The 14,933-nt window shown below is 55.7% G+C and overlaps 1 protein-coding gene across 1 annotated transcript; it reads right to left on the bottom strand.

The window, feature by feature from the left end:
- Window positions 1-2,869: 2,869 nt before the first annotated feature.
- Window positions 2,870-14,437, bottom strand: DUSP2 (dual specificity phosphatase 2). Its single transcript, XM_082358459.1, has 4 exons — window positions 4,720-14,437; window positions 4,520-4,632; window positions 3,873-4,092; window positions 2,870-3,755 (listed from the first exon to the last, which is right to left on the bottom strand). Exons 1-4 carry the CDS (start codon window positions 5,105-5,107, stop codon window positions 3,541-3,543), a joined length of 936 nt encoding a protein of 311 aa, XP_082214585.1. The 5' UTR covers window positions 5,108-14,437; the 3' UTR covers window positions 2,870-3,540.
- Between the last annotated feature and the right edge of the window lie 496 nt (window positions 14,438-14,933).

Below are 14,933 nucleotides of genomic sequence, written 5' to 3'. Positions count from 1 at the left end.
TACCCCTGTCACTCCCACAACAGCCTTACAAAGTCAGCATTTTATCCCCATTTCACAGGTGCAGGAATTAAAGCTCCTTACCCATATTCCCCCTCCTCTGTACCCCTTGGCCTCTCAAAAGGCCCATCCTCGGAGCCTGGTCACCAAGTGCCCACCTGGATTTAAATCCTGGAGTTGAAGGATCTGGGGACACCTTCCCCACCAACGTCCAGTGAAGGGAAACGACAGAGCCGAGGTCGCTCGGCATCTTGCCCTGGCTGGAATCCAGTGTTTCTCAAAAGGTAGGGGTCGGAATCATGGGGAGAATGTGATGAAGACAGGTGGCCCAGCTGCCCAGGAAGGGTGTTAACATTCGTAGGGATGGACAGAGCTGACTGCTTCGGATGAGTGCTCAGTAAAACAATCATAATCATAATCACCCTGCTCGGGTAGAGAAACAGATTCGTAGTTAAGAAAGGCAGTTTGTCTTGAGGGCATTGTGCTCAGTGAAATAAGCCAATCACAACCGGACAAATGGTGTATGAGTCCATTTACATGGGCTATCTGGAGAAGTCAGATTCAGAGGCAGATGGTGGAACAGTGGTTGCCAGGAGCTGAAGGAGGGGGAAATGGGGAGTTGTTGTCTAATGGGTACAGTTTCAATTCTGCAAGACGGAAAAGTTCTGGAGATCTGTTTCACAATAATGTGAGCAAACACGCTTAATGTTACTGAAGTGCACACTTAAAAATGGTAAAGATGGTACATTTTGTTACGTATGTTTTACCACAATTTTTAAAATTTTAATAAATAAATTTAAAAGGAAGGGAGGGAGGGAGGGAAAGAAAAGAAGGGAAAGAAACGCAGTTTGCTTGAAAGGCCAACTTAAAAACACGGGGAGGGGAGGGTGCAGTGGTGGGGTGGAGACAGGATGCGATGAGGCAGGGGTGAGGGGCGGTGGGCAGCGGCCTCAGCCACCGGTCCTGTTTCATGTGAGAAGTAGCTGAGGGGCGGGAAGGCTCCGATGACTCAGGGCCCCAGATGCCCCCGACCCTCCCCGAGCTGGGTGTGGGCCTTGTGGACAGGTCCAAACAGACCCACTCAGGGCCTGCAGAAGCCCTGATAACAACCCCTAGCTCTGCTCAGTCCCCGCCAGGGAGCACCTCACCCACACCCAGAGCAGAGGGAACAAGGCACAGTGGGCAGGCTTCGTCCCTCATTCGGCCGTGTGGAGTGGGCACTCACCCCCGCCAGACTCCGGGCACAGGGCCAAGCAGACCACAGGCCCTGCCCTCACCAGCGGCCAGGCTGGTCGAGGTGCACAACTACACACCTGAAAACCTTCGCTTCTCGGACCTTCAGTAACTAACATTTCTGGGCTAAGCCTTTATCTGGATTGACTGGAGTAACTCTCAACACCACCCTAAGAGGTGGGAGCTAATGACAAAACCCCATTTTACAGACAAGGAAACTAAAACACAGAGAGGTAAAGCCAAACAGGCCCCCTAACTGTCAAACTACACTGCCCCGCTCAGGGGTGCCCTACCAGGCACTCAGAACACCTGGAGCAAGAGTCGCCGTTCTGCAGGGGTGACGCCTGCACCGAGTTTGGAAGGACAGAATAGAGTGAGCCAGATGACACTCCGAGCGGCTGGGAGCATCCGAGAGGAGGCTGATGCGGGAGCTGCCCTCACTGAGCTGTCCTCGAGGGCCTCAGCACCCCCTGCTCTCGGGCAAGTCACAGCACCCCCTTTCCAGCACCCTCCACGTCTGGCTCAGGCTGGGCCCATGTCTCATCGGCGGTCCACGCTGGCCACATAACCAATGTTCAGTGAAGACACGGTAGTTGATGGGTGTGGAAAACAACTAAGCCCATCCCAGGTGACCTGTCCTCCGTACCAGACACCAGGCCACATGCTTTCTGGGGACAGCAAGGAGCTCTGGCTCAGGGGCTGCCATGACCCCCGGCAGGGACAGGCATTCTGAGACCTGGGGACCCAGCCTGGAGGTGTGGGAGAAGAGGTGACAGGCTGCACTGCCCCAACGTGGGCGCACGTCACACACAGCCCAGGGAAGCCACACGCACGGGCACATGCAGACATGCAGGCATGTAGGAATATCCGGGACACATAGGTGTGTGCAGGCCAAGAACAGACACCCACGCCCAGAGGAAGAGCCACACACGTGGCTGCACACACACACACACACACACACACACACACACACACACACACGTCCATCCACATGCTCCAAAAATGTAGTGGGGTCTGACCAGGGCAGTGCTGAGTCCAGCTCTGAATGGTAAACACAGTCTTCTTCCCAACAGGACCAAAGCTGGTAACTGGAATAAGGCTGGAGCCAGCCTCCCAGAAACCATCACTTTCAGCTCTGGAGACAGAAGGCTGCCTAGGGAAGGACACCAGCACAGGGAGGACCGGGCTGTGCGGTGAGGTCACCCCTGCACCTTCCTCCTTCCATTTCCCAGACCCCGCCACACAAGGGAAGGGAAGGTCTGATTAAGAAACAGCTTTGGGGGACTTCCCTGGTGGTGCAGTGGTTAGGAATCCGCCTGCCAATGTAGGGGACACGGGTTCGAGCCCTGGTCCGGGAGGATCCCACATGCCGCGGAACAGCTAAGCCCGTGTGCCACAACTGCTGAAGCCCGCACGCCTAGAGCCCGTGCTCCACAACAAGAGAAGCCACCGCGATGAGAAGCCTGTGCGTCGCAACAAAGAGTAGCCCCCGCCCGCCACAACTAGAGAAAGCCCGCGCGCAGCAATGAAGACCCAACGCAGCCAAAAATAAATAAATAAATAAATTTATCAAAAAAAGAAAAGCAACAGCTTTTGAGCACTTCCCCAGGCACTGACTTGACATCAGACACTTGAGAAGTTGTTTCTCAAACAAAATAATATTTTATTGACACATCCTCAATGTTCCGTATAAATATAAAGTGCTAAGTTTCCCACCCCCGCCCACAGGGCTGGGAGGAAGTGGGGGGAGGGAGTGTTAAATGTCAGTTGAACACAAATATGTTTCCAGCGCCAACACAGGCGTGAAACGCTCACGTACACACGCAAGCAAGAGGTCCAGACACAGCATCCGCATCACTTCCCCGAGCCCCACACAGGGCTCAGGCTCCAGGCCCTGGCGTGGACCACCCCACACGCAGGGCTCCTGGTTGTCACAGCTTGTTCCTTAGAGCCCTCAGGCTGCCGAGGGCTCCAACACGGTGATCGGACCAGTGGGAGTCGTGGGTGTAGAGTCCAGTTGGTTTCTGTCAGAGGACAGGGGAGGAGGGAAGCAGACACGCCCTCCATCCTCCTTCCGGAATGAGGAACGATGGGCGGCCCTCAAACCCCCAGCAGAAGAGCACCAGGTGAGAAAGTCCAGCATCCCTGCATCCAGCGTGCCCACCTGGGGGCTTTTTGAACGCCAAGGAAGAGGCAGATCTCCCTGAGGTGAGGGGGACAGTGGGGAACCGGGGCCCCCACTGTCCCCAGGAATCAGGCAGCTCTGTGTGCCTCCGCCCTGGGGGGGAGCCAGCATGGTGGGACCCAGCCTCAGTGACAGAGCACCTGAGTCTCAAACTGCAGCAGCTGCCCCATGAAACCGAAGTTGGGGGAGATGACTCCCCGGCGTTGCTTAACAAAGTCGAAGGCCTCGTCCAGCCTCACGCGGTGACTCTGTATCAGGTACGCCAGGCAGATGGTGGCGGAGCGCGAGATGCCCGCCTGGCAGTGCACCAGCACCCGGCCTCCGCTGTTCTTCACCGAGTCTGCAAGGGAAATGGGCGAGGGAGGTCAGACGGGAAGGTGGGCAGGGAAGGAGACAGGTGCCCCAGCCCCTTCCCCTGGGGCTCCACCAGGCCCTGGGGCTGAGGCCCGCCTCTTACCAATGAAGCCAATGGCCTCCTGGAACCAGGCGCTGATCTCCACCATCTGATTGTCCTCCACCGGGATGCTCTTGTAGCGCAGCAGGCCCTCGAAGTGGTTGGGGCAACTGGCTGAGACGTTGAGGACGGCTGTGATGCCGCAAGCCTGCAGCCCCTGCAGGTCCGACGAGTGGCTGCAGCTGCCCAGGTACAGGTAGGGCAAGATCTCCACAGGGCCACCCTGCACGGGAAGGGGAAGGGACAGTGGTGAGGTCTCAGCCCAGGCCTGGAGGGCTTGAACACCAGCGGGACAGAGACAGGGCAGACTGGCCCAGGCAAGAGGAGCTCTTAGCCAGGGATCCCTGCCTAAGGATCAGACTCCGGAATACCAGGAGGACCCAGGGGGACATACAGAGATACACACACAAAGATACACACATTCCCCTCAAACCCCCAAAGGATGCTGCTCACAGGACATAGGCAGACTCACAGAGATGCACACCAGCAACGCCCGCCAGGCACACACAAAGGTGTGCTCTCATTTGGGGGCGGAAACACACACACACACACACACACACACCCCTAGGTGACCGTGGACATGGACAGAATCCTTCCCCAGAGGCGCCTACCCTGCATGACACTGACAAGGAGCCCTGATCTCAACTCACCTGGTCATACGAGGGAGCCCTGGGGTCGGAGCGGCTGTTTTCGGGCGGCATCGCGGGGCCGGGGGACTCAGAGCACAGATCGGGGCAGCAGGCTTGAAAGCTGTCGAAGCCTCCTGCAAGGAGGACCAAGACACGGTTAGCCGGGAGGGCCCGGCGGGGGTCGGGGACGGGGCGGGGAACGAGGGCGGGCCGGCGCTCACCCGGCAGGAAGCACACGGCGGTGGGTCCGGCGCGGGTCTCGTGCAGCAGCGCGGCAAGCAGCGCGTGGGCCGGGCCGTCGGGCTGGATCTCTGCCACCGAGGCGCTGCCCTCGTCCAGCACCACGGCCCGCGACAGCTCCCCGCGGGCCAGGCGCGCCCGCAGCGCGCGGTCAGGCAGCAGGCAGGCGAGGGCGGCGGCGGGGGTACCGCGCGCGCGGCGCCGCAGCAGCGCGTTCCAGGGCACCGGCCGCGCGGCGCGCACGTGGCGGCGGCAGAAGGCCAGGAAGGGGCGACAGTCGAGCAGCAGCGTGCGCTCAGCCTCCCGCGGCTCCCGCAGCAGCGCGCCCAGCGCCGTGCAGTCCAACTCTCTCGCCGCCTCCAGCCCCATGTCTGCCGGCCCCGTGCAGCCTCCTCTCCCCTCTTCCCGCACCTCTTCCTCTCCTTCCCCCTCTCCCCGCGAGCGCTCCGGACTCTCGCGACTGCCGCGCTGCCCGAACCGTCTGTTCCGGGCGCTCTGTTCAGCGCTGGGGCTTAAGTAGCCGTGGGCCGGCCTCCCGGGTCACCATATAAGGGCAAAGCAGGAAGGCGTCGGCGCCGCCCCCGCGGCCTCAGGCGGGGCGCAGGCTGGGCGGGCCCGGGACTGGGACGGGCTCTGGGGGAGGGGGTGCACTGGGAGAGGAAGCCGGGCACCAGCTCTGAAGGGAAGGTGTTTGGCCAAACGCCCACCTCCCACCTTTGCGCCCCAGGACTCTTCCTGAGCGCTCCCACCCCTGGACCTGCTTCGCGCCGCTCGGTCCTCGGGCACCCGGCTACTCAGATAGATACGGGTCCGCATCCCCGGAGACCTCGGAGCCCGTGGTGCCCCTCGCCCTGCTTCCTCTCCCTTTTCCCTGTTCCCTTAACTTCCCAGGGTTTCCCCGCTCCTAGGAATCTGCTACAACAAAAATTGACTTATGTCTGTTGCCACGGATGATTTCCGCACTGGAGGATGGGGAGCCGTGCTTTGATGTACCTTTTCTCTTCTGCTTAGAGACCCTGGGCCGGAGGGGCTTTATTTCCCCTCCCCCTCCCCCGTTTCATGGCTGAGACCAGCACTCGGGGTTTTGCAGCTGCTCAGTGCCCAGAATGTCGTCCTCTGAGCCCAAGACCCTGAGCACTGGCATGAGGAGGACGTCTGGGCCTTGGCATGGGGGGAGGCGGGGGGGGCCCGGGACAACTTTCCAGTTATTAGCGGGACAAGGGCTTCTTCCCCTGGAGCCCAGGGAAACCCCAGGGGCCCAGGGTGAAGCACTTCCCGAAGTCACAGGCCAGCTCTGAAGGGGAACTTTGCTGACGCTGCTGGGCTCTCCCTGGGGCCTTGTGGGAATTTCAGGAGCCTCACCAAGGGGAAGAGGGAGAAGAACTACCAGAATCTGCCTCCCCCACTCCCCCCCGCCACGTCCTCCCTAGGCCTGCAGCAGACCCCCTGGACAGCAGGGACCCAGGACTGGACTGGAGCAAGGCGATGACCGTAAGACTGGGAAGCTAGTTAATCCGCATCCCTTCTGCCTGCCCCCAACTCAGCTGCCAGCCCTGGGGCCGGATGTGGTGAGCCCCAGGTGTGTGTGGGGGGACCTGGGCCCCTGCACTGGGGCAAGAGATGTTGGCAGCTGAACTCCTCCGAAGCAGGGACATTCAGGTACGTGGGGACAGTGCCCTGGAGTGGGAGCCACCCCCATCCCCGCCTTAGCTGCATGGGATTTTAGAACCCAACCCCCTAGGCTCCCACTCCCCTGAGTCACTACTCTGTGCCCTTTGTAAGACCCTTCCAGCCCTACTGCAGACCCCTAGGTCCAGACTGTCTTGGAGGGCTACCACTAGGACCCGTCATGGACCCCCAAGCCCTCCACTTGGATTGTAAACTGTAAACTCTTCCCCGTGGTGTGTTGATGTGTCTGTGTGTGTGTGTTGGAGCATCATCTGTTGCTGGAGACAGAGCTGGTAGCTTGTGTGTGCTGCGAGGGAGAGGGGATACGGGGGAGAGAAGCTGCAAGGACTCCAAAGAGTCTTGGGGGCAGTTCACCCTCTCAGGCCTCAGTGTTCCCACCTGTAAGATGGGAGTGTATAATAGACCAACTGCTCACCTACACTGGTTCCGAGGCTCTGAGGCTGTGGCAGTGCCTGGACACCTGCAATGTTCCGTCCCTCCCTCCCAGGCCAGTCTGGAGGCTGATGCGGCAGAGCCCACAACAGAGCCTAGGAGTCTGGGCCACAGATCCCAGCGACTGATAAGGGCCCTTATCGTTGGCATCAGCCCGGCAAATGACTTAGTGGCTGACTCCAGGGGTAAATTACAGAGCACACAAAAGGATAGCAGGTCCAGTCTTGCTGACCCATGGGGCTGCTGTCACCTGCTCTGCTGGGAGACATGGGCTTCCAGCTCCACGGGGAGGAGCAGAGAGGACTGGCCAGCTGGGATCCTGGCTCAGTCCAGCCGCGTAGGGGCTCCAGACCCTGGACTCCCACGCCGGGCTGAGCCTCTTCCCCTCCTGGGGAGAATGGCATGCACCTTGCTGGGAAGTCCCACGTGGGAGTGGGAGTGTGTTGGCAAAGGTTTGCGCTAGTGACACAGTGCCCAGTTGCCCTGCCCAGCGCTCTGGCCAGGACCAGTGACTTCCGCCCAAGGTGACTACATGTATGTACCCCCATCAATGCCACTGGCTTTGGGGTGTCCCCTTTGCAGCTCCGGAACACAGGCTCAAGGAGGCCTGACTTAGCCATGAAGGAGGGGCTCCCCTTGGCCTCTTTCCCCTATTCCCAAACTAGGGAAACGCCCACCCCCATAACTGGGTGAAAGCCCAAGCTCGGGGTAAGGAGAGAGTGGGAAGAAGATGGAACCCAAGTCCCACCCCCACTTCTGCTCTGACTAAAGATCCCCCCACCCTTGGTGAGTCATGGCCCCGGCATGTCTCTCCCCCTCTGCCACCTCCTCAAGGACCACCATTCCCCAGCAGAGACGAGGCAGGGGTCTGGACGCGTGGGTGGAGAACGTGTGAGGAGGGGTCTCCATTACACTGGCTGCCCCACAGGTCGCAGGTCCCGGAGGGATGACCCCGCTCCTCTTCACTAGGTGGTAAAGGGACAGCAGGGCCCAGGGATGGGGGGATGGTGCCATACTCGGGTTTTGGGGGGCTTTGTTTCCCTGGCCTGGCTGTTACAGAGCCGACACTATCAAGCAAGTTTGGGGCTCAGCGTTTTTTTTTAATTAAAATACCCAACTGGAACAAATGATGATTCTGTGCCATTCTTGTTTGTAACCATCTATTTCGATGGCTGTTTATGTGTCACTAGCCTCCTCCCTTTGGGTTTTGGGTCTTTCCCTGTCCCCCACCCCGCCCCCAGCCCCATGCAGAGCGGCTTCCCTTCCACAGAAGCACGAAGCTCTGTGCTGATGCCGCCTTGCGTTGTGTTGTGTTCTCGTGTTGTCCTCCCTCCTCCTTCCAAACCCATACCCCAAGCAGATACCCCTGGGAGAGAGGAAGGAAGGAATGGTGTGACTATGATCCTTAGGTCCAGGCAGGTATGAAGGTGAGAGTAACAAGTGACAGCCACCCCCAGCCCGCCTGAGCCGTGAGTCAGGATGATGACAGGCTTCCTGTGCCAGGCCTCTGCTGAAGGGGCATGGTGGCCACTCCCACAGGCTCCTGCCAGGCGAGGACAGTGACTCCACACTCTGCGACGATGGCCCTGTCCAGCACGGCGGGGAAGGCGGGGAGGGGCCCGTGAAGGAGAGAGTCCCCTTGGGCAGCCAGCCCTCTGCAAGGTAGACTCAGAAGTGGCCACATGTGGCTGAGGGGACTGGCGTCTGTCCCCACACGCATGTGTCCCATCACTGGGGCAGCCTTGCTGAGGACCCTCTCCTGGACACGATGGATACATGAAGAAGAAAGTCTCCTAGAGAACAGACTTGTGGTTGCCAAGGGACGGGGGGATGGGGAGGGATGAATTGGGAGTTTGGGATTAGCAGATGCAGACTCATATATAGAATGGATAAACAACAAGGTCCTACTGCATAGCACAGGGAACTGTATTCAATATCCTGGGATAAACCATAACGGAAAAGAATATGAAAAAGAATGTATATATATATATACGTATATATATGTGTGTATATATATATATATATATATATGTATAACTGAATCACTTTGCTGTACAGCAGAAATTAACACAACATTGTAAATCAACTATACTTTGATAACATAAATTTTAAAAAAAGAAGAAGAAAGTCTCCATTTGGGGCTGGTGTGGCTTTCATGCCTCTCAAATACTCGCTTTTCCTCATTTAAAAAAAAATATTCATTTATTTATTTGGCTGCGTAGGGTCTTAGTTGCAGCACGCGGGATCTTTCGTTGCAGCACGCGGCCTTCTCTCTAGTTGTGGTGCGTGGGCTCCAGAGCACACAGGCTCAGTAGTTGCAGCACATGGGCTCTCCAGTTGTGGTGCACGGGCTTGGTTGCCCCGTGGCATGTGAGATCTTAGTTCCCTAACCAGGAATCGAACCCATGTCCCCTGCATTGTAAGGCTGATTCTTACCCACTGCACCACCAGGGAAGTCCCTGCTTTTCCTAGTTTTAACAAAGGCTCCGCACCTTCTCTAAGCATCCACATCCAGGTCACACGTTCCTTTCTATATTTATTCATTTACCCGGCCCTTCATTCAAAAAATATATGTTGAGTACCTGTTATATGTCAGGTACTGTTCTGGGTTCTGGAGGTACAGCAATAAATCACAAACCACTGCCCTCGGGGAGCTGAAGTCACTGTTTGAATATTATTTTGGGGACCATCTTGTACTCATGGTTATTCACCTAGAGTAATGATATAATTTCCTTTAAAAATAAATTTTAGGTTTGTGAAAACTGAGTTGGACGGTACAGATGGTATACAAAGATGTTAAAAAGTGTGATGCAGGAAGAAGACGCCAGAGTCTTTGCCCAGGAGGGCAGCCCTGTGGTCCCTTCCAGCTTTGGTGTGATGCGCTTCTGTGGGGTCTGGTTCTCCCTCCTGCCACAGTCTCCCATCAAGAAAGGAGGCTGACCATCGACAGACGAATGGATAAAGAAGATGTGGTACATATATACAATGGAATATTACTCAGCCATAAAAAGGAACAAAGTTGAGTCATTTGTAGAGACGTGGTTGGACCTAGACAGTGTCATACAGAGTGAAGTCAGTCAGAAAGAGAAAAACAAATACCGTATATTAACGCATATATGTGGAATCTAGAAAAATGGTACAGATGAACCAGTTTGCAGGGCAGAAATAGAGACACAGATGTAGAGAACAAATGTATGGACACTAAGGGGGGGAAAGTAGGGGGGGAGATGAACTGGGAGATTGGGATTGACATGTATACACTAATGTGTATAAAATAGATAACTAATAAGAACCTGCTGTATAAAAAAAAATAAATAGAATAAAATTCAAAATAATTTTAACTTAAAAAAAAAAAAGGAAGAAAGGAAAGGAGGCTGAGGCACAGAGGGGAGAGGTGGCCACAGCCCTGAGGAAGGGAATCTGGGAGAGCCCAACCCATTGCCAAGGCCAGAGATGGCTCTGCTTGTTGGAGTCCCTGCCGGCTCCATGGGCATGTCCCTCAAGGGGATCTGGGTTTGGCTGCACCCCTAGATGTGCCTGGGGTTGGAGCTAGAGGAGACACAGCCTCCCTGATCTCGTCCCCTGGCAGGCACCCACTCCCAGCACACCCCTGGCCCCCAACCCATGGCCACCGCCGCTATTAAACTGGTCCTGTTCCCACCTGTCGGCCAGAGATGCCCTTGGCTTGGGCCCAGGTAGACAAGAAGGGGAGAGGATACGTTGCTAAGGAAGAGCTCTGTCACTAGCGGTAACGATTGGGCAAGAGGTGTGGGATTCTCAGAAATGTGACCACACCGCGGTCACAGGGCTTCCCCACAGCCAGAGGTGGGTGTAGTGTGAAGGGTAGCAAGGGGACTTCGAGGCCCAGAGGATCCAGAGACTACTCCTTCCCACCCCATCACCCCTGACACCTTTACCTCCATCAAATACCAGCCCGGGCCACTCCCCTGAAGACCAGCAATACCATGAACAGTGGGGCAATGGCAACAGTGGTGTGCATCAGGGAGCCATAGGGGCTCTGGAGCCACATTGCCTTGGCTCAAACACAGCTGGGCTGCTTCCTTGCTGTGTGGCCTTGGGCAAGTGATTTAACCTCTCTGTGCCTTCTTAAACAATAGCAATTACTAGCACTATGCTAGGTGTCTTCTAGGCATTACTGCCTCTAAGCTTCAGGGCTTGGGGGCGGCATCGTTACCCTCACTTTGCAGATAGGAAAACCGAGGCCTAAAGGGGTTATAGGTGGCTGAACCAAGGCCACCCAGCCTGTAAATGGGAGCACTGGGTTTGGAACCTGGGCTTCAACCACTAGATTGCCCTGTGTCTGGGCCCACTTGTGTCGGCATCCACCCCTCCACCAGCGCACACCTCCTGCCAGGTCTCGTCTCTTTATCATGACAACCACACAACTAACACTGATCAGCGCTTGCCCTGTGCCTGGCCCCGTTCTAAGACCTTTACAGGAGTTACTGCATTTAAACCGCAGTGAGCGCTAAGGGGTGGGAGTGATTGGTACCCCAAATACAAATGGGGAAACCAAGGCACCAAGGGGCTAACTGACTTAACCCAAACTGTCACAGTTAGTAGATGGTAGAGCCAGAGTTTGAGCTCACAATTTTGTGTCCCTCCTGCCTCTGGAATCCAGGTCCCCACCCCACCTGCCCAGCCTCTTCCCATCCACCTCCCACCCTCACCCAAGCCCTCCTATCTCTGTGCTGGGCTCTGGCCACGCAGGCTGTGCTCTCACGGGACCTTGCTATTTTTAGGTCATCCGTGCTGTCTCCTCAGCTCAGCTACAGACTCGTTGGGGATGCACAGGCCATGGGGAAGCACAGAGCACAGTTCACGGTGGGAGACCGATGATGCATCTCTGGAGATGTGGTGACTTGTCCCTATGCCCTCAGCTAGCCGTCAAATAGGAAGTTGATTACAGAGGAAGTTGAAAACCCACAACGTTGGACAAAGGTCAGCGTCAGGATGGGGCCCTGCCGCTCCCTTCACCCCCAGCTTGCCCCACTCCAGGGCAGAAGAGATGCCCTCAGGTCCCCAGAGCAGAGGATGGTTCCAGAGAGTAAACATGCCAGCACGTGAGGGGAAGAGCCCCCTTGTAACTTGTGCAGGGAGCTAGGTGTCCTGGGGTCAAGAGCGAGCGCTGTCATATAAGGGGGAGGGGGGTGGGAGAGGGTTGGATTGGGAGTTCGGGATTAGCAGATGCAAACTGGTATATACAGAAAGGATAAACAACAAGGTCTTACTGTATAGCACAGGGAACTATATTCAATATCCTGTGATAAACCATAATGGAAAAGAATATGAAGAAGAATGTATATATGTGCAACCGAATCTCTTTGCTGTACAGCAGTGATTAACACAACATTGTAACTCAACTATACTTCAATGAAAAAAAATTAAATAAAAAACAAATAAATAAAAGGCATTCTTCACTAAAAAAAAAAAAAAAAAAAAAAGAGTGAGCTCTGCCAGCACAGCTCAGAGGCCCTGGGCTCACTGGGTGCCGCTGGGTTCCCTCGGGTCCCAGCACTCATACGCTCACTGGGTATTCAGAGCCAGGCTCCGTTCTGGGTGCTAGAGCTGCACCACAAACAGGACAGATCAGTTTTCTGCCCTCATGGGGCTGACCTTCCAGTGGCGAAACAGAAACTAGACCAGTAAATTTAAATAATAAATTTAAAATTTAATAATAAAATAAAATTTATTATTAAATAATAGAAATAAAAATAATACAATAATAATAAATTTTAATAAATTTAATAATAAATTTAATAAATAATAGGGGGGAGGAGAGAAATAGGTGAGGGAGATTAAGAGGTACAAACTTTCAGTTGCAAAATATATGAGTCACGGGGATGAAATGAACAGTGAGAGGAATACAGTCAATAATTTTATAATATCCTTGTAGGGGGACAGATCATCACTAGACTATGGTGGTGATCCTTTTGAAATGCCTAGCAATATGGAATCACTCTGTTGTGTAAGAGGAACGAACATTGTGTTGTAGTTCAATCATACTTCCAAAAAAAACACACGAACAAATGCACAGAAAAGTAGATCAGATTTGTGGTTACCAGACGTGGGGAGTTGGCAGGGGAGGGGATGAAGACAGTCATAACGTACAAGCTGCCAGTTATAAGGTAAATAAGTGCTAGGGATGTAACCTCCAACATGATAAATGTAATTAACGCTGCTGCATGTTATACATGAAAGTTGTTAGGAGAGTAAGTCCTGAGTTCTCATCACAAGGAGAAAATATATTTTCTCTGTTTCTCTAATTTTGTATCTATATGAGATGATGGGTAGTCACCAAACTCACTGTGGTCATCGTTTCACGATGTATGTACGTCAAACCATGAGGGTGTACGCTGTAAATGTATACAGTGCTGTATGTCAGTTATGTGTCTATAAAAGTGGAAGGAAAAAAAAAAATGAGCTCATGTCATACAAGGGCAGGTGCTGTGGATGTAGCCCCAGAGGGGAATGAGATAGAGCAGGGGGAGGCCTCTGGAGGGAGTGGCCTTGGAGCTGTAACTTGAGGGATGAGAAGGGGCCGGTCAGGAAGGGGGCAGGGAAGAGCAGTCCGAGCCAGCAAGTGGAGGTACGGGGAGAGGGGAGGGACAAAGGCCCTGGGGTGGAACAAGCTGGCAGGCCCCAAGAGTTGCTGGGCGGACGCCTGGAGAGACAGGTCCCAGCAGCCTCACAACCAGCTCCTGTTGGGTCTGGTCGGCCTGTGTGAGTCTGATTTGATTAAAAGGACAATAGGAATCCTTGGAGGGTCTTGATTAAGTAGGGCAACCCAATCAGAACAGCCCCTCCAGCTGTGGGTGGAGAATGGCGTGTGGCCACAGGGAGGTCAGGGGACCGTGACTGCACAGGGGTGTCAGGGAAAGTGGAGGTGGAATCCAGGGTCAGGTGCGGGGAGAAGGGACAGGAATTACGGACAGAGCAGAGGAGGAGGGCTCCCGACTTTGGGCTGACTAGGAGAATGAGGAGGCCCAAGCCTTCCTCCCCTCCCTCCTGCCCCCGGCCCTGCCTGGGCACCCACTCCACGCGACCGGGGACTCAGGAGCCAGCGACGGATGCCGGCTGCTGCGTGCACCCCCGCCACCCCAGGACTTGGTTTTACAACTGGAAGAGGGACATCGTGAGGGCAAAGGGCAGAGAATTGAAGTTGCCCACGGGGCCACAGCCAGAGAGGAGCTGGGGGCCGAGGCTGGGGTCACAGCAGCACAGATGGCTGGGGGTCAGAAGCCAGAGAGGAAATGCCCGGAAAGGATTAGGGAGGATTAGGTCCCCACATCGGATTATGCTGCCCTTGAACATGACAGCTCCTGATAAAGCTGAAGCCATCACGGCTCAGAGAGTCGCCCTGGACATCCACAGACACATATAGACACACAGACACACACTCACACCCCATCCTTGTACACACGTTGTCACACGCATCACACATGTTCAAAGCCAAGCCCCCTCCCATCACCCGTGGACACTTGCACACTCCACTGGGAAGTGGCTTCCCCAGCCCCAGGACAGCCCCCAGAAGCCCCTCCACGAGCGGTCCTGCCCCAGCGGCTCCAGGGGCTGATCCACAGACCTGGCTCCGGGGCCTACTGCATCGTCTCACAGACACCCACCTGCCCCTCTTCCTTCTCTCTCGGCTCCCTTCACCCATGCTAGTGCTCGGGCTTTCTCCTCTCAGGCGGCTCTCCTCTACTCCTCCTCCCCCTCCCCCCTCCCCTCCTCCCCCACCCCTCCCCCTCCCCTCCTCCCCCACCCCTCCCCCCTCCCCTCCTCCCCCATCCCTCCCCCCTCCCCTCCTCCCTCAGCCCCTCTCTCCTCCCCGCCTCTTCAGGCTGCTTCCCATCTTCAGTCTTTTTACTAAATATACCGCTTCTGGCAGAGGCGGCAGAGGGAGGTGGATGGGGCAGTGAGTTGAGGCAGAGCCCCTGGTGCTGGCAGCCTGGCCCCAATCTCAGCGGCTGACCCTGGGCAAGCCCCTCCCCCCAGGACTGCGGCCTCCTCGTGTGGACGGAAGGCCTGGGGCCCCTGATGGCAGCGCCTG

Source organism: Balaenoptera borealis (genome assembly GCF_965194805.1).
Source record: "Balaenoptera borealis genome assembly, chromosome: 15".
NCBI classification, from domain to species: Eukaryota; Metazoa; Chordata; class Mammalia; order Artiodactyla; family Balaenopteridae; genus Balaenoptera; species Balaenoptera borealis.
This window is presented reverse-complemented; position numbering and strand designations above follow the sequence as displayed.